This window comes from Giraffa tippelskirchi, chromosome 10 (assembly GCF_054371585.1).
Source record: "Giraffa tippelskirchi isolate mGirTip1 chromosome 10, T2T-mGirTip1v1.2.pri, whole genome shotgun sequence".
Classification (NCBI taxonomy): domain Eukaryota; kingdom Metazoa; phylum Chordata; class Mammalia; order Artiodactyla; family Giraffidae; genus Giraffa; species Giraffa tippelskirchi.
The window spans coordinates 90,664,753-90,684,739 of NC_137284.1; the positions used below are offsets into that span (position 1 = coordinate 90,664,753).

General features: G+C 39.6%; 1 protein-coding gene across 4 annotated transcripts in view; it reads right to left on the minus strand.

Moving 5' to 3' along the window:
• Window positions 1-19,987, minus strand: part of DNAJC2 (DnaJ heat shock protein family (Hsp40) member C2) — a 34,749-nt gene extending 14,762 nt beyond the window's left edge. For 2 of the 4 annotated variants that reach the window (XM_081535780.1, XM_081535779.1), the window contains exons 1-6: window positions 19,765-19,987; window positions 17,512-17,702; window positions 15,013-15,088; window positions 3,200-3,298; window positions 1,820-1,961; window positions 392-472 (exon numbers count right to left, since the gene is read on the minus strand). In XM_081535780.1, coding sequence (XP_081391906.1) covers window positions 392-472; window positions 1,820-1,961; window positions 3,200-3,298; window positions 15,013-15,088; window positions 17,512-17,702; window positions 19,765-19,828 — 653 coding nt within the window. In that variant the 5' untranslated portion in view covers window positions 19,829-19,987. Of the gene's footprint in view, window positions 1-391; window positions 473-1,819; window positions 1,962-3,199; window positions 5,109-15,012; window positions 15,089-17,511; window positions 17,703-19,764 lie in introns of all 4 variants that reach the window. The other 2 variants (XM_081535781.1, XM_081535782.1) reach the window with 2 other exon arrangements.

The following is a 19,987-nucleotide window of genomic DNA, read 5'->3' on the forward strand; positions in this document are numbered from 1 at the left end:
TAATATGTGTTAAAATCAATGAACCAGTTAGAGACAGCAGTCTTCCTTGTCATATATTCAAATAACTTTAAAAAATAAATGAAAAATTATTTTTTACTGAATTCAAATGACTCCTTATTTTTCATTTTTTTTATTGCTATAGTGTGCTTGACATCTAGAAATCTGGTTGACAGAAAACAGACTGAAAAAACAATCATAAAAGCCTAAATATTATACAGGAGATAATACAGCATTCTGTGGAAACTTTGATTTCTTAAAAGAGTCCTCCTTTTGTTCAGTTAAGGTTCTATGATTTTCCCATCCATCAATTAATTTATAAAAGTCAATCAAGTACTTATTGAATACTTTTCTTAAAAAATGAAAGCACTGGATAAACAATGTATTCACTCACCAGAAAGAATAAAATGCATCTACATCTTCAAATGATGAATTCATATCACCAAGTTTAGGGACATTTTTTTTATTTGACCACCTGAAATATTGAAAAAAAGAAAAGCTAAAAACATTTTGTACAAACGTTCAACAACTGATTTGTTAAAAAAGTTTTTATTAATCCCTTACAATCTCCCTGCCCTATGTCCTCCATGACTAAGAGATAGAGCAGGGGGATCAGGACTGCTGTGATGAGCAATACAGGTGCAGTAAAGGGGAGGGCAAGGGGAGGATGGAGGTGCAGGAGAAAACAAGGGAACAGTGTTCTAACTCTCAGCTTATCTTCAGTTCTGTAAATTACAGGGTTGTGGAAGATGCCAGCGTGGCCAGGAAAAACAGGCTCTAGCCCCCCGTTTCAAGCTCACTTAGTCCTGCAGTACAGGCAGTACAGAAGTGCCCTGCAGGCTGAGCCTTTTAAGAAACGTGAATCCTCAGAGGGAATAGATTTCCACCTCCTCATCTCCACCACCTCCCCCTTAAGAATCAGACTTGTACGTTTAGCACTTCACACACCATCTCTGAAAGGATCCTGAGACTGCTACTGACCTGTTTTTCCAACTTGATGCACTGTTCCACACACACATGAATACAATACACTAATTTTTTTCCCAACCTGAATTTTTTTTTTTAAACCACAAAACAAAGGTAAGAAGAAAGGGTGTAGGAAATAGTAGGCTGTCTCAAACCACTAATCAAAGTGCTTCTCAAATTTAGTTACCCATCAAAATCACCTGTGAGCATTAAAAAACCTATAGGCATTCCAAACCACTTAAATTAAAATCAGTTTCTCCAGGTGGAACCCAGGCACCAGGAACTGTTCAAGCTCCTCAGATGATTCCAATATGCAGCTAAGATGTGCTCTGAGGAAACCTTCCAATGCAGATGGAAGCAAAAAAATGTAGATTACTGGTTCACACAATTTGAAACTGATTTTAATTAAATAAATTACATATGACTTAATCTTAAATATAAATTCACCCTTTGTCCGAGAACCTTATGATAATCAGATGCTCAAAAATAGAATAAAAGTTTTTGCTAAATGAAAACTACCCAAATGTAGTAGTGTACCCGTTAACAAAGGGGAAGGAGAAAATGGGAAATCACTGTCACCTGAGTATCAGCATCACACTACATGAAGTGAACCACCATTCTTTCCCCCAAAGGAAATTAAAAGAAAAATGTCCTGTGAGTTAATTTAACTAAAGGAAGGAAGAACTGTTTAGAGAATAAAATAAACAATTATAGTAAGTTCACCAGAGGAGCTCAATATTGTAAAGGAGGAGGAAGAAGAGAACCAAACTATTACCAGAGGTAAAAAACAGAAACTTGGAACTATAAGAAGCCAGCCAGTAGAACATTATGATCACAAGGGGATGCCATAACTCACCTGGAATTCCTTTCAAACACTGGGGAAAACACTTCAAAGAAATTGTCCTTTGCTTCACTTTTAGAAGGAACTGAGTTATCAAAAGTAGGATCTACACTGTTAAATGCTCGTCTTTTCACTGGATCAGATAACATTTCATAAGCTGAAGAAAAAAAAAAACAAATCAAAGGTCACATCACCATGCTGCTGCTGCTGCTAAGTCGCTTCAGTCATGTCCAACTCTGTGAGACCCCATAGACGGCAGCCCACCAGGCTCCCTCGTCCCTGGGTTTCTCCAGGCAAGAACACTGGAGTGGGTTGCCATTTCCTTCTCCGGTGCATGAAAGGGAAAAGTGAAAGTGAAGTCGTTCAGTCGTGTCTGACTCTTAGTGACCCCATGGACTGTATAGCCTACCAGGCTCCTCCGTCCATGGGATTTTCCAGGCAAGAGTACTGCAGTGGGGTGCTATTGCCTTCTCCACACATCACCATAATGCTACATTTTTCTCCTTAAAAAAAAATTTATTTTTTGTACTTAAAAATTGTGTGTGTTTATGGAGAGGGGAGGACTTCAATACTAGCTCAAGCACTACTGATTACAACTGGACTTAAAAACTTCTTTAATTATCTCTTCTGGAAAAGAAAGGACAAAACAATAAACACTCCATCTTGAAGAAAGCATGGCTGAGGAAAAAGAAATAGCTAGAAAATTAACTGTTTGATCCCAAGGCTGTAAAAAAAAAAAAATCAAAGGATCTTTGGCATCCTGAGCACTGTGTAAGAGTGAGCCAATAAAGAGTGAGTTTGAAAGGTGTGTATCCAGTTTTTAAAAAATTAGCATCAAAATTAAAAATCACATTTAAGGAAACATTTAGAAACGATTGTCTCTATTAATTTGCTTATCAGGATATGGCTATATAAATAGCCATTGATAGCTGTGGGTCCTTTACTAGGATAGAATCAACTTCTTGATTTAAATAAGCAAAATACCTGAGGAACAATTTAATCCCATAAAGCGTCTGAAAATGAAAAAGATCTTAGTAGTCTCAACATTAAACACAGCACTTATATGAAGTAACTCCAGGATAAGCTTCTCGTAAGAATCACCTGCAGATCTTGTTAAAAATGCAGATGAGATTCAGTAGGTCTGGGGCGGGGCCTAAGCTTCTGCATTTCTGACAAGCTGTATTTCTGGTATTGCTGATGCTGTTGGTTGGGAGAACCTCACTTTATATAGTGAGGCTCTGGGGGAAGATTACCACAAATAACCAGATGTTAACTAAAAATATTTTTAAATGTTATGGTATAAATGAACTACAGTATACATAGGAAACCCAATCCAAACAATTAATAAATAATCTTCACTATTAAAAATTCCCAACTCTTAATGTGCTTTCTTACCTTTAGTTATGCAAGTGAAGTAGTCATTATCTCCTTCTTTTATTGGTTCACCAGCTGCTTTCCGTTTGTCTGGGTGATGTTTTAAAACCATTGCTTTATCTACAAAGTAAGATTTAGATAACTTGTCCTTTTAGTCATCAAAATTAAAAAAGAAGATCAGTTAAGCAGAGCCATTTTTAAAAGCATAATATTAGTTTAAAAATATTTTCTCCCACAGGAAAACATATGCTTATTAAAAAGAAATTACAGAGAAATAATTTTAGTGTGTGTGTGCTCAGTCATGTCCAACTCTGTGCAACCCCATGGATAGCGCCCTGCCAGGCTCCTCTGTCCATGGGATTCTCCAGCAAGATTATTAGAGTGGGTTGCCATTTCCTCCTACAGGGGATCTTCCTGATCCAGAAACCCAAGTCTCTTGTGTCTCCCACATTGGCAGGCATATTCTTTACCACTGAGCCACCTGAGAAACCCTGAAATAACTTCAAGAACTGGCCAAAGTGCCAGCACCCAAAAAGACAACTGCCATTAATATTTTGGTGTACTTCCACACAGACTTTTTTCCCCTTAAGGATATACCTTTAAAAATGTAGGTATAATCATATTATATACACCAATTTAAGTTGTGATTTTTTTCAACTAAGCATTACAGCAGTTCCATTTTCCAGGCAATTGCAAACGCTTCAGAAAATTTTAACTACTTACTACAGTATTTCAAGGAGATTTATCATAACTTATTCAACTATTTCTCTAGTTAGGTATTTACTATGCATTGTTTCCAATTCTTCACTGAGTTCAGTTCAGTCGCTCAGTCGTGTCCGACTCCTTGCGACCCCATGAACCGCAGGACGCCAGGCCTCCCTGTCCATCACCAACTCCGAGTCCACCCAAACCCATGTCCATCGAGTCGATGATGCCATCCAGCCATCTCATCCTCTGTCGTCCCCTTCTCCTCCTGCCCTCAATCTTTCCCAGCATCAGGGTCTTTTCCAATGAGTCAGCTCTTCACATCAGGTGGCCCAAGTATTGGGAGTTTCAGCTTCAACATCAGTCCTTCCAATGAACACCCAGGACTGATCTCCTTTAGGATGGACTGGTTGGATCTCCTTGCAGTCCAAGGGACTCTCAAGAGTCTTCTCCAACACACTACTATAAGCTATTTCAATATGAATCATGTTGTACAGAAGTATTTTTTCATATTTATGACTCTTTCTTCTCAGTATATACTTAGAGAAGTATATCAGTGAATGAACATGTATGAACAAGCCCCTTTCTAAAGTTATACCACTGCAACCCCTATGTTAACATTCTTGTCACCACAACCTCAATAGCACTGGAGCCAATCATTTAAAATATGATTATCACTGGTGCTCAAGGAGATCAAAAAAATGTCTGTAGTTGTTTCTATCTTTCATCCCTTACTTATGGAGTAATAGAGAGCTATCTTAGTTTTTCTTCTTAGTTTGTGAGTCATTTTACAATGAATAAAGGCTAGCTGTTAATATCCATTAAGCATTTAATAGGTGCCAGCACTATTTATCAATTAATCTTTTCAGTAACTCTCTGAGAAAAGTACTATTAGTCTCTCCATTTTACAGATGAGGAAATAAGGCACAAGGAGGTTAAATAACCACTTACTTTACCTCTATGCAACCTGTCCAAAGTCCTGGCCAAAGCGGGCTCCAATCCAGGCAGCCTGACTCCAGAGCCTGTGCTTGTATGCTGCCTCTCCTAGTCCATCACGTTGGATGCTAATGCTTTTCCCAGCTGCTGTGACCATTCTTGTGTTTTTAAAAAACATTCAGTTCATTAATTCATATTTACTGATCATTTCCTTTATAATGTATTCCAGTACTTATAAAGGAGGTCCTTCATTCTTCAGAAGTTTGATATGTTTCTATCGGAGTATCTTCTATGGTCAAAATTGAAAAGCTTATTTAGTTTTCAAAGTCCTAACATTATCTAATAACCCTTCCCTTCTCTACTGATTTTTTGGCTTCCTTTATCTCAGTATATTTTACCAAGGTCTGTTTCTGGCTACCTATTCTTATCGTGGGATTATCTTTAAAATGACACTATCTTTCTAGTATATTTGATGGTACCTTCCAGAAACTATTATTTTTGTTTATTTCTCTTGCACTTGGCTACTTAATTCAACTCTTATAGTTTTTAGGTAGATCCTGTTACCTACAGCTTCCTTTGTGACTCAGCTGGTAAAGAATCTGCCTGCAATGCGGGAGACCTGGGTTCGATCCGTGGGTTGGGAAGATCCCCTGGAGAAGGGAAAGGCTACCCACTCCAGTATTCTGGCCTAGAGAATTCCATGGACTGTATAGTCCATAGGGTCACAAAGTTGGACATGACTGAGTGACTTTCACTTTCACATATTACCTACAAATAATATATTTCTTTCTTTCTAATAGTTCTCTCTCCTTGAATATCTTAATTCACTGACCCAAACTTCCAAATAGCATAAAAGTCATTGGCAGACTCCCTCATCGGTTTTTATGAGAATATTACTAAGTCACACAGTTAAAAGTTTGTTGGCAGTGAAATCTGAAATATGTGGGAATTGCATTTCTTTTCAAAGTTCTATTTATCAAAAAGGAGTGAATATTAAATTGTACTGTATGTACTTTCACTATCTTCTTAGGACATCACATTGATATATTGATAATATTATGTAAAATGTAAACAGATTTAGCTTTGTTAATATATTTCTTAAGAGTAATATTCATTGGCAGTATTCTTTTAACATATTGTTGAATTCATTTTGCTATTAACTGTTTTTGTTTGTTTTTGGTATTATTCAATACATTCACGGATGATATTTGTAGTTTTGTTTTTTTTTTAAAGCTTTTCTGGCCACATTTTAAAAATTAATTAGAGTAGTTTGAAGAATTGATGCTTTTGAACTGTGGTGTTGGAGAAGACTCTTGAGAGTCCCTTGGACTGCAAGGAGATCCAACCAGTCCATCCTAAAGGAGATCAGTCCTGGGTGTTCATTAGAAGGACGGATGTTGAAGCTGAAACTCCAATACTTTGGCCACCTCTTGTGAAGAGTTGACTCACTGGAAAAGACCCTGATGCTGGGAAGGATTGGGGGCAGGAGAAGGGGATGACAGAGAAGATGGTTGGATGACATCACCGACTCGATGGACATGAGTTTGGGTAAACTCCGGGAGTTGGTGATGGACAGGGAGGCCTGACGTGCTGCAGTCCACAGGGTTGCAAAGAGTCAGACACGACCGAGCAACTGAACTGAACTGAAAGAGTCACAACAAAATTAAGAGGGTGATTAACAGATCTATAGACCCTCTGCCCCCATAAGGTACAGCCTCCTCTCCCTGCCCTTCCTTATCAACTGCCCCCACTAGAGTAGTCCATTTGTTACTTTTTTTTCTTCTAGCTTTTTTTTTTTTTTCCTCCAAATTTGGCTGCACCATGTGGCTTGTGGGATCTCAGTTCCCTAACCAGAGATCAAATCTAGGCCCTGGCAAAGAAGTGCTGAGTCCTAACTATTGGACTACCAGGGAATGCCCACTATTTGCTACAACTGATGACCTTACACTGACACATCATAATCACCTAAAGGCTGTAGTTTTCACTCTTGGTGGTGGACATTCTGTGGGTTTGGATGAATGCATGACAACATTCCTCTAGGCTATGTATCCACCATAATACACAGAGTATTTTCACTGCCCCCAAATCCTCTGCGCTCTAACTATTCATCTCTCCTCAATCCCTCAACCCCTGGCAACCAAGAACTTTTCATGGACTTTTCCATAGTTTTGCTTTTCAATGCCAGGTTTTCATACTAGGATTACATTAACGGTCATGAAATGAATTGTTCCTAAAACAGTTTGTTCAGCATGAGAATTTTCAATTCCTTAAGCATTTGAAAAAAAATTCATCTAAGAAATCACCTAGGCCTAAAACATTTTCAGGAGATAATTCTGGGCAACTCTTTAAATTTCTTCAATTCCAAAAAAAGCCAATTTTATCAAAAATTTAAAATTCCCTGCATTTAACTGTGGTCTCAGTTAAAAATATCTTCTATAAGTGTTTTTATTCCTTCTGTACTATGTTTTCCCTTCTTATAAATCCATTTTAAGGTATTGTTTCATCTACTTTTTTTCCCTCCATCTTCCTCAGTGATATTCTTTTGAATATTTGAATTGAATGTTTTATTTTTTTTCTCCTTTAGAAAAGGTAACAGAGGTATTCTCTGGTGGTCCAGTGGTTAAGATTCCATGCTTCCACTGCGAGGGACCTGGGTTCGATTCCTGATCAGAGGACTAAGATGCCACATGCCTTGCAGTGCAGCAAAATAAAAGGGGGGGGGGGGGAGAAGAAGGTAACATGATAGATTTGAAGGCAATGAACTTACTGATGGTAGGGTTCTAGCTGCCAACCGTCTGTTCTGATAGTCAGTGATCTTGCTGTCACACCTATTAATACAATTTTTATTTCTGTCCAAGTCCATGTGTGTATATACAAATACTCAAGTGATTTTTTTTGTTTGTTTGTTGAATCAGATCTACTTTATTACATAAAGTGTTCATATTTTAAGTACTCCATTCAAAACGTTGTGACAACTGTACACAGCTGCTTAACAACCACTCAAAGGAAAATACAGATTGTTTCCATCACTCAGAGTTCCCGTATACCCCTTTTTCCAGTCAAGTCCCACCCCCCCACCACTTGGGGCAACCTGATTTCTCTCATGAGAGATTATGTTTGTAGGCTCTTGAAGTTCATCTAAATGGAATCATCAGTTCAGTTCAGTTCAGTCGCTCAGTCGTGTCCGACTCTCTGCGACCCCATGAACTGCAGCACGCCAGGCCTCCCTGTCCATCACCAACTCCCGGAGTCTATCCAAACCCATGTTCGTCGAGTCGGTGATGCCATCCAACCATCTCATCCTCTGTCGTCCCCTTCTCCTCCCGCCCCCAATCCTACCCAGCATCAGGGTCTTTTCCAATGAGTCAACCCTTCGCATGAGGTGGCCAAAGTATTGGAGTTTCAGCTTCAACATCAGACCTTCCAATGAACACCCAGGATTGATCTCTTTTAGGATGGATTGACTGGATCTCCTTGCAGTCCAAGGGACTCTCAAGAGTATTCTCCAACACCACAGTTCAAAAGCATCAATTCTGCGGCGCTCAGCATTCTTCACCGTCCAACTCTCACATCCATACATGACCACTGGAAAAACCATAGCCCTGACTAGACGGACTTTTGTTGGCAAAGTAACGTCTCTGCTTTTAAATATGCTATCTAGGTTGGCCATAACCTTCCTTCCAAGGAGTAAGCGTCTTTTAATTTCATGGCTGCAGTCACCATCAGCAGTGATTCTGGAGCCCAAAAAAGTAAAGTCTGACACTGTTTCCACTGTTTCCCCATCTATTTCCCATGGAGTGATGGGACCAGATGCCATGATCTTAGTTTTCTGAACGTTGAGCTTTAAGCCAACTTTTTCACTCTCCTCCTTCACCTTCATCAAGAGGCTCTTTAGTTCTTCTTCACTCTCTGCCATAAGGGTGGTGTCATCCACATATCTGAGGTTATTGATATTTCTCCTGGCAATCTTGACTCCAGCTTGTGTTTCTTCCAGCCCAGCATTTCTCATGATGTACTCTGCATATAAGTTAAATAAGCAGGGTGACAGTATACAGCCTTGACGGACACCTTTTCCTATTTGGAACCAGTCTGTTGTTCCATGTCCAGTTCTAACTGTTGCTTCCTGACCTGCATACAGGTTTCTCAAGAGACAGGTCAGATGGCCTGGTATTCCCATCTCTTTCAGAACTTTCCACAGTTTATTGTGATCCACACAGTCAAAGGCTTTGGCATAGTCAATAAAGCAGAAATAGATGTTTTTCTGGAACTCTCTTGCTTTTTCGATGATCCAGCGGATATTGGCAATTTGATCTCTGGTTCCTCTGCCTTTTCTAAAACCAGCTTGAACATCTGGAAGTTCACGGTTCATGTATTGCTGAAGCCTGGCTTGGAGAATTTTGAGCATTACTTTACTAGCATGTGAGATGAGTGCAATTGTGCGGTAGTTTGAGCATTCTTTGGCATTGCCTTTCTTTGGGATTGGAACGAAAACTGACCTTTTCCAGTCCTGTGGCCACTGATGAGTTTTCCAGATTTGCTGGCATATCGAGTGCAGCACTTTCACAGCATCACCTTTGAGGATTTGAAATAGCTCAACTGGAATTCCATCACCTCCACTAGCTTTGTTCGTAGAGATGCTTTCTAAGGCCCACTTGACTTCACATTCCAGGATGTCTGGCTCTAGGTGAGTGATCACACCATCGTGATTATCTGGGTCGTGAAGATCTTTTTTGTACAGTTCTTCTGTGTATTCTTGCCACCTCTTCTTAATATCTTCTGCTTCTGTTAGGTCCATACCATTTCTGTCCTTTATCGAGCCTATCTTTGCATGAAATGTTCCTTTGGTATCTCTAATTTTCTTGAAGAGGTCTCTAGTCTTTCCCAATCTGTTGTTTTCCTCTATTTCTTTGCACTGATCGCTGAGGAAGGCTTTCTTATCTCTCCTTGCTATTCTTTGGAACTCTGCATTGAGATGGGAGTATCTTTCCTTTTCTCCTTTGCTTTTCGCTTCTCTTCTCTTCCCAGCCATCTGTAAAGCCTCCTCAGACAGCCATTTTGCTTTTTTGCATTTCTTTTCCATGGGGATTTTCTTGATCCCTGTCTCCTGTACAATGTCACGAACTTCTGTCCATAGTTCATCAGGCACTCTATCAGGTCTAGTCCCTTAAATCTATTTCTCACTTCCACTGTGTACTCATAAGGGATTTGATCTAGGTCATACTTGAATGGTCTAGTGGTTTTCCCTACTTTCTTCAATATAAGTCTGAATTTGGCAATAAGCAGTTCATGATCTGAGCCACAGTCTGCTCCTGGTCTTGTTTTTGCTGACTGTATAGAGCTTCTCCATCTTTGGCTGCAAAGAATATAATCAATCTGATTTCAGTGTTGACCATCTGGTGATGTCCACGTGTAGAGTCTTCTCTTGTGTTGTTGGAATAGGGTGTTTGCTATTACCAGTGTGTTCTCGTGGCAAAACTCTATTAGCCTTTGCCCTGCTTCATTCTGTACTCCAAGGCCAAACTTGCTTGTTACGCCAGGTGCTTCTTGACTTCCTACTTTTGCATTCCAGTCCCCTATAATGAAAAGGACATCTTTTTTGGGTGTTAGTTCTAGAAGGTCTTGTAGGTCTTCATAGAACCGTTCAACTTCAGCTTCTTCGGCGTTACTGGTCGGGGCATAGACTTGGATTACCGTGATATTGAATGGTTTGCCTTGGAAACAAACAGAGATCATTCTGTCTGTCTTTATATCTGACATAATGTTTTAAGATTCACCCCCTTATGTATATCAGCAATTTTTAAAAAACTGCTAAACACTACTCTATGAATACAAGCAGTTTTCTTACTCATCATCCTGTTGGTGAACATTTGGGTGGCTTCCAGTTTTTGGACATTGTGAATAAGGCTGTTATGAATACTTCTGTACAAATCTTTTTATGGCATATTTAGTGATTTTTGTATACATTGCAAGGGTTCAGAAACTTTGATAAATACACTTTTGTTTTTTTGAGCTACAGTCCAAAAAAAACAAGTGTATTATCAGTTTATCCACTAACACTCAAGAGGAGACATTTTCACCTTCTAGCTGGTTTAAGAAGAAAAGGAATTTATTGAAGGTTATTAGGCAGCTCACAGGAACTAAGAGTCTGACTGTCAGGCCTGGAAGCTTACTAGCCAGGAACAATAATCACATCATATAGGATAGTTCAGAGGTGTGATGACCCCACCATTGTTGGGCACTGCAGGAAGGGAGCCTTGGCTTTTCCCATGGCCAGTGCTTGGGGAAAACCATAGCTTCTCTAGTCACCACTTGGGGCTCTTCCACCCTGGTTGGCAAAATGGATGCTCTGCAGCTCGGCCTAACTCACACTAAAATGCAAGTGTGTGCTGAGAAGTAAATCGTAATGGCAACCCATTCCAGTATTCTTGCCTAGAAAATTCCATGGAGAGAGGAGGCTGGCAGGCTACAGTCCAAGGAGTCACAAAGAGTTGGACACAACTAACCACATTCATGTACGCACACATGCCTACAAATAATCTCAAGTCACCGCTCTTTATAAATCAGGTAAGTTTTCTTCTTTATTTGCAATTACTGTCTCTGTTACATTTATTCTGACCTGTTCTTTAGGGAAATCTGACATCTTTTCATTCTTTCCTTCTGAATCTTGGGAACATTCCTCTAGGCTGTCCTCTGCTTTACTGTTTTGTAATTGTATGTCAGCCTTTGTAATTCTAAATCCTGCTTTCCTGTTTTGAGTTTCTAGGCAATTCTATGTTTTTTTCCTCTTGAGTCTCTTTTCTGCAATGCCTATGCCGCCCCCCACTTACCCCAATGCAACATCTTTGTATCGCACTGACAAGGTGGAGTAAGTCTCCTTTTGAACCTTATGATAAAGTCTGAGATAGGCGATGCCTGTTTTTTGTTAATAGTCTCCTCTTATGCTACCCTGCTTTTTCCTTCATTGACTTTTTCACCAGTCACCTCTAGTCATTTATGTACAGTATACTCTGCCCAGATGTGGGGCTGAAGGAGGCAAAAGATGTCCTCCAATATTAAAAATGAGATAATGGAGGCCAAAGAACATCTTTCAGTTTGTAAAAGAGACAAGGGTAATTTTTGAGCAGCTGTTGTCCATGTTTATTGTAATTTCAGACTTCTCTCTCCTCCCTTCCTCACCAAAGACAGTTTCTGGGGTTTTGAAGGTACATTACTAAATGGGCTTTTATTGTACATTCATACTGCTATTATCAGAAAAAGCATCTCTGATTTTTTTATATAGAAGTACAGCTGATTTACAATACTGTTTTACTTTCAGTTGTATAGCAAAATGATTCAGATATATATATATATTTCCCCCTAATTCTTTTCCATTACAGATTATTACAAAAAGTCTCTATTATTTCTAATTTTAAGAGGTATTCTATGAAACAGTTTTCAGCTTAAAATACAAGAATTACTTTTCAACTATTTATTTATTTATATTTATTTGGTTGCAGTGGGCCTTAGTTGTGGCCTGTGGGGTCTTCAGTTGCACATATCAGATCCAGCTCCCTGACCAGGGATTGAACCTGGGTGTCCTTCACTGGAGCACAGAGTTCTAGCCACTAGACCACCCAGGAAGTTCTCCATGAGAAATATTTTAAGCTAAAATTATTAAATTTAGAAAATTCAAATCAAAGACTTTATTTTCAAGCAGAGACTATCAAACCTACAAGCATCATCTGCCAGTGTGGCAATTTTTCTTTAAGAAAAAAATGGAAATACTTTTAGTATGCAAGTACTTTCTCTTAATCCATCATTCAACTTTCCTAGCAATTTATTCTTTCAGATAATGCAGAAAAGGAAAAAAAAATAAGACCACTTACTTTATCCACTCATGAATGAATCCCTAATTTTCACCATAGCCATTCAAAAAATTTTAAAAATTAAAAACTTTCAACAAACTATTACGTACAAAATATGCTATAAGGATATACTATACAACACAGGGAATATAATCAATATTTTACAGTAACTATAAGTGGAGTATAACTTTTAAAAATTGCGAATCACTATACTGGACACCTGTAATTTATATAATATTATACATTAACTATACTTTAAAAAATTAAATAAAATGTAAAAAAAGCCTACAACCTCCTTTATGTGTTGGTAATAGGATTCAAGAACTAGGAGGGTCTCAAATGTAATCAGACTCATATTATTAGGCTTGTCTATGCTAATAATTACAAACTTGCAAACAATTAACTTTGCATTTTTACTTTTGGACTAGATTCCAGGGAACAGTAAGTAGCCACCTATTTTACAGTGACAGAGGAAAGAGAATGTCAGTCTTCTGAATAAATACTGAGAATATACAACAAGGAGGCAGAGAGTTAATCATAAATCCACATAATGTTAATAATCTGTACATTGGGGGTCCAAAACTTTTGGCAACAGAATATTAAAAAATTAATTTCTATTATCCCGATAAAATGAATGGACTTAACAGAAGCAAATATATGTTTATTTTATAATTATTACATATTTTTCTATCTTTAGAGAAACAATTCCCTCACCTTAAAACATAAAACTACTTTCATAGTTCTAAATCACTTCCAGTTCTTTCACAAATTTGTATGTATCAACACGTTTATAGTATTTGTATGCTATTCTTCGGAGAAGGCAATGGCACCCCACTCCAGTACTCTTGCCTGGAAAATCCCATAGACAGAGGAGCCTGGTGGGCTACAGTCCATGGGGTTGCTAAGAGTCGGACACAACTGAGCGACTTCACTTTCACTTTTCACTTTCACGCATTGGAGGAGGAAATGGCAACCCACTCCAGTTTTCTTGCCTGGAGAGTCCCAGGGACGGCGGAGCCTGATGGGCTGCCGTCTATGGAGTCGCAGAGTCGGACACGACTGAAGCGACTTAGCAGCAGCAGCAGCATGCTATTCTTTCAGAGTAAGACTTCGCAGATACTTTTCCAGGGCAAATGAATTTTCCTAGCATTTATGTATATTGCAATGACTATTCATATGCATTAACATATGCTTCTTCTAAAATCATGCCAGCCTTTAAAGAAATCCAATAACAGGTCTTAAATAATCTCATAAATTCCTTCAATTAACAAAATGAAGATACTTCCTGTGACTTTCCTAAATACAAGCAATAATGGGAAAATTTTGAGTTTATTTATCATAGTTGTGTGTGCTTTGTGCTCAGTCATATCTGACTCTTTGTGAACCCCCGGACTGGAGTCCACAAGGTGTCTCTGTCCATGGAATTTTCCAGGCAATAAAACGAGTGGGTTGCCATTTCCTGCTACAGGGGATCTTCCCGACCCAGGGACTGAACCCACATCTCCTGCATTCGCACGTGGATTCTTTACCACTGCATCACCTGAGAAGCCCCATTTACTGTACTTAGGCTCAACCAGTATTTTTCAACATGAGGTAGGTCTCATTCAGTCATCTTTCTCCAAGTACAATCCTTTCTCTTCTTGACTGACCCTGATTCCCTCCTCCTTTTCCATATGGCCACAATTTTACCACCTCTGATCTCAGTATCCATTCTCTAGAGTAGAAGGCAGAATACTGTTCTAAGATAAAACTGATCACCTTCGCCTCTTTCATGAAGCTTTACTAATTAGGTGAACAAATGGTGTGTAAGAAATTACGTCCATAAGACTGTAGAGGACACAACAGTTTAGAGCACTAAGTGGACAGTGACTCAAGCTGATGAAGACTGGCTTGCCAACGATTCCTGCCCCTGAATCTGCACCCCATCAATTTTTAACCTTGTCAATAAAAAGAACAATGAAGCATCAGACACCTCTTTCTTGGACAGAAGAGATAAGATGGTATCAACAGAGATGTGACTAAGGCAACTTCCACTAAGCACAGCTGGCCAAACTTCCAAAGGGAGGTGAAATACTATTTTTTAAAAGCGTGCCATTAGAAGAATGTTGTTTATTCTGTCACAAATACACTCACCCGATTTCTTGACCCCAATGAGAATATCTATTCAGGAGACTTATTGCTTATTTTTGATTCTGAAGGTAAGGAGACTGTGGTTATACAGTGGTATACTACATAACTTACATTAAATCTAGAGTTATGCCTAGAGACTGTGATCATGCAATACTTTTTCAAGAGGATAACATTTCTTATAGCAAATATTTGATTATTCCAAAATAACCAAGTACTTACGAGCTGCTTTAATCTGTCTCTGTGTAGCTTTGTATCTTACATGGCCAAGTCCAAGTACTGCATAATGATCTTGGTTCTGATAAAGACACAAAAGGGAGTCAAATGTGAAATGAAGCCATATATCCTATCCCTTGTGTTGCTATCCTAATACAGTGTTTCCTAAGGTGAGACTCTCGTAATAGAAGTCTAGCAAGATATTCCTCAAGTCCTGAGGTCACAGAAGTTTAAGAAACGTGGACCACTGTATATATAGCCTTCTTGATAATTTGTATACACAGAAAGCAAACAAAAGCTCTGAGAAGTCCTGCAGTTAAAAAAAAAAAAAAAAAAAAAACAACCAAAAAACCCAAAACAAAAACAAGCAAACAGAAACCTATAAAGTCTAGTATTTTTTTGAAATTACTTGACCAAATAACTCCTTTTTCTGTTAATACAAATTAATATCCTATGGCTATCCTTAAATCAAGGTATAGCCAGAAAGATTTCAGAACTGAGGGGAGCATTACAGAAGCCCCAGGAGGTTGGGCCAGTGGCAATGACAGGATAGGAACCATGTGGAGCAAACAAGGTTGGATGAACAGTTTGAGAAACTGGCGTTTCTTCGGTTAGGAAGCACCTGCTTTCATTTTTCTTGCAAATTTAGAGGTTGAGGCAGCACTTGAGCAAAGGCTCCTGACAGAACTCAAAGGGTGTATCTAATATCAGAGAATGAATGGGAAGAAAGGGGAGTTGAAGGTATAAAACATGGGAGAAAAAAAATCAAATAGGATCAACTGGTTTTCCTTTAAATTCAGGACTGCAAACTCCCAATGGATGGGTTCCTTTATTATGCCTGGCACTCACACTTCATTCCACTCTCTAAAACTATTATTACATACCTTGGTCCTCTAGTCTTTCCTTAAGCTTCATAGACCCTGCTCCACCCTCTCATCAATGGCCTTGTTTCCTGTTTAATGAAAACTATGTAAATTACCATACTCAAATTCCTGCATCTTTTTGCCATTGTCCTGCATCCGTGTATCTTTTCCCTTTCCCTCACCACTGAGAAAGCCTGTCCTACTAAGACAAATTACTCCATTCCTCTTCTTGGTTCTAAACACCATCTTCTCTATGTCTCTCAAACGCTAGCATCTTTCAGTTGTCTTCTCAATTTCAACTGAATTATTTTCATCAGTATTAGAAGATGCTCTGTTATCGCTCCTCATTCAGACCTTGCTTCCATTCTTTGCTTCCCATCAAAATTACTTCTTGAAAAAGCTGTCCTCCTTTAGCTTTACATTCTCTAGCATTTACTTTTCAAATCACTCCAATCTAGTTCTGCTCTGTCCATTCTCAGCCCTGGGGTTATGAAGCTGCTCTCTTCAGAATCAATTTCCAACTGACAAATACAAGATCACCCAACTGCCTTTACTTGACTTCAACTTTCACTAGCAGCACAGGTGACTCTTTTCTTGAAACATTATCTTGCTTTAGTTTCTGTGAATCCACTGGTTTTCTCCCATCTTTCAGTAGCCTTTCCAGTTATTCTGACTGGCTTCTCAATGCCCTGCAAAGCTCGGTCCTGGGATTTCTTTCTGTCTTTCTCTATACTTCGATCCAAGGTGATCTGATCTGATGCCAGGGTTGGAAGATGGTAAGTGCCCTGTAAATGCTCATGACTCCCTAGTTAACTCTAGCACAGACTTCTGAGTTCCAGATGCAGAGCAACACAACACCACGCCCCCCACAAACTTCTTTTCCTGCAGTTTTGTGCTGGTGACCAACACCACAGTCTAACAAGGTGACTCAAGCTGGGGTGATCAGGAGTCTTCCAAATATGTCCCCTTCTCTTGGGCAGCACAACCAAGATCTCCAAGACTTGTCAAGTCTACCTCCCCCAAAAGCAAATCTTTCTCCTGTCTCAAAACTTGGCTATAAGCATTCACTTGTACACTGGCCCTATTAGCAGCAAACTATTCTCTTCCCCTCTCATCCTGCTCTCCCTTTTCAAGCAAATTTCTGTACTACTAGAAATTACTTTTCTGAAATTAGCTTAGAAACTTCTGATGATGTCTTACTGTCCTGAAAACAAAATATAAATTCCTTCCTTGGTATGGCATAAAAAGGACACTCCAGAGTTCATTCAGATTCTGTTTCCAGTCTGATTTCTCACCACCACCCTTTCATGTGCTACTCTACCCTTCAACAAGTCCTGAAGAGGCAGCACATATTCTTTCACTCCTGTGTCTTTGCATATCTATTCCTTCTGCCCAGAACACCTTTTCTCCCTCTTGCTTCAAAGATTGTCACTTAACCGTTTAAGACCACTCAGATATTACCTTTTCCGTGAAACCTTTCTGGATTTCTCCAGCAGAGACAGTATCCTATGGCTAATGCTGTCTCACTCAGGATTTGACCATAAACAAGTGCTAAATTATGATTATTTTGTTGAATCATTTTAAAACATGGTTTAATAATGGAAAACTACACCTGACTGAACAAGATTCATACATTAAATACCTTCCAGTCTTTGGGATCAAGTGTTTTCAGCATGGGAAACTCTTCTAACTGCAATTCTTCATCTTCCGATTCCTCTGATAACTCTTTCTTATCCTCCAGTTCCTGAAAAGAGGCAGAAGCATTTCTGTTTCTCCTCTTAACAAAAGCTTCAAACCATCTTCCCACAGGTTCAACTTGACAGAGTGTTGAGGCTGTGATTGAAAGTGTTAAGAGAGGCTTCAGTGTATTGCACAGAATAAATCTGTTCCAAGGCAGTAAATAATATCAAACCAGTGACAGCATAAGTATATAATTTTAAAACCATCAACTGAGAAAACAACTGCAGTAATCCAGTTAACATGAGGATAAGCAATAAATAATCATTTCCTAGTATTTACAGAGAGTTAATCAACATCTTCCAATTATCTGATAAAACAAGTCATTCAGCAATGTCAATAAATTGATATTTTCTGAGGAAATGAGAGGAAGATGATGGACAGGGAGGGATGTTTCTGCCTTCTTTTTAGACTAATAATTGTAATAAAGCAACAAATAATTATAAACTCATGAAGAGCTAGCCTCATCAAAAATATCTTCTAAAAACAACTCAAAATATTCTAATTATTAAATCCTGAATTTAGATAGCTTTCAAACATTTTAAGAATTCATTAGCAATGATTTTTTCTGAAAGACAATTTTCAAGCAGCTAACAGGAATTTACTAATGAAACTGTGCTTTAGTGGAACAGCTCTGAAATCAAAAGCTCTGAATTTCAGCGTGGGTCTGACTATTAGTAGCTATGTGAAATGAGTTAGAGATGCCTTCAACTGTAAAATGGGAATACTTATCTGCTTCCTTGTAAAACTGGATGACAAACTATGAAAGCACTTTGAAAATCAAAGAAAGAAAGAAAAGTGAAGTTGCTCAGTCGTGTCTGACTCTTTGCCACCCCATGGACTGGGGCCTACCAGACTCCTCTGTCCACGGAATTTTCCAGGCAAGAGTACTGGAGTGGGTTGCCATTTCCTTCTCCAGGGGATTTTTCCGACCCAGGGATCGAACCCAGGTCTCCCGCATCGCAGGCAGACCCTTTACCATCTGAGCCACCAAGGAAGCACCAACTGTTAAATAAAAGTAAGTCTTTATCATTATTCCTGGGAAGTGCGGTAAGTCACTATACCTTTGTACATTAACAATTCAAGAAAGGTAATTTGGTTCAGGAAAAAAGTGAGCATGTTGATTGCAATTTTATATTTCAAATGAAAGCAAAAAGCTGTACTGTCTAATAATAACTCAGATTTAAGTCTTTCTTTGTACCGAATGGCCACAATTTTGTAAAACTAGTTCCGCTTTTCATGTTTTACTTGGGTAGGAAAATTGAGGTTTCTTCTACCATTCACAGGAGAAGATTCCAAACCACTAGGTTCAAGAAATACGACCTGTGTAGTGCAGGTGTGACTTTCAAGCCTTTCTATTTAGGAGATTACAGAGAAACCTCTGTAAGCAGGAACACAACATGTGCCGTGAAATACGTCTGAAATCACATACAACAAGCGTCTGTATACGCGGTTCTGATAATGAAATACTTGAAACTAGAGACTGTTTAAATTTACAATACCATGACTGTCCTGGGCTATAAATCTAAGAAGCTACGGCAGCAGGGGAACTTTCTCTCCCTTAAAAAAAAAACAAAAAAACTGAAGACAGTTGATTTACATAGGACGTTTCACTTAATGACTGCCTTTAAAAGTCTGTCTATGCGGGTCTTACCACCACCACACAGTGGTCTTTTCTTATCGAATATAAAGAGCACTGTTTGGGTTGGGACATCTAAAAAACAAAGCCGAAGCAAATGGACAGAGGAAGAGAGGTGTTTAAGTGACCGCCGGCAGCAAAGCTTTGTAGGGGCTCAGGCACGTGGGGAGCTCGCTGCGGGCAGTTTCTTGCCTTAGGCAAGGAGATGCTTCTAAGAACCTTTTTAGGGTACTGGAGGGTTCGCTTCCGAACTGCTCCGCCTGATCCATGAGTCAGCAGCAGCGATAAGAGGAAGAAATTGCGGGGGCAGAAGAAAGACGCCCCCCTCCCTCCTTCCTTCCAGTCTGGGGAAGGACTTCTGTGTAACAGGGAGCAAAAAGAAACTCGTGACGTCGCAGCCCCACACTCGATAAGCTAGTTGCCACCGGCAAGGACAGAGAGGTTACGGGGTCACCAAGGTGAAGGACCGAGGGAGGGGCGGCTGAGGCTAGACGGAGCCGGGGCTGAGTGGGCACGTACCAGAGGTCAGAGCGTGGGTGATGGCGGTGCCCTGGCCGTCTGCAGCGCTTGGCAGGAGCAGCATGATGACGCTGGACCCAGCCCCGCGGGCGCAGCGGCTCGCGTCCCAGGAGGAGGGCGCTTAGAGTCCCTCCAGCTCTACCTCCCCGTCCGAGCCTCGCGCCTTGGCTCTACGAGGTCCAGGAACCGGCGCATGGAGACGGCCAATAACTACTTCCGGGAT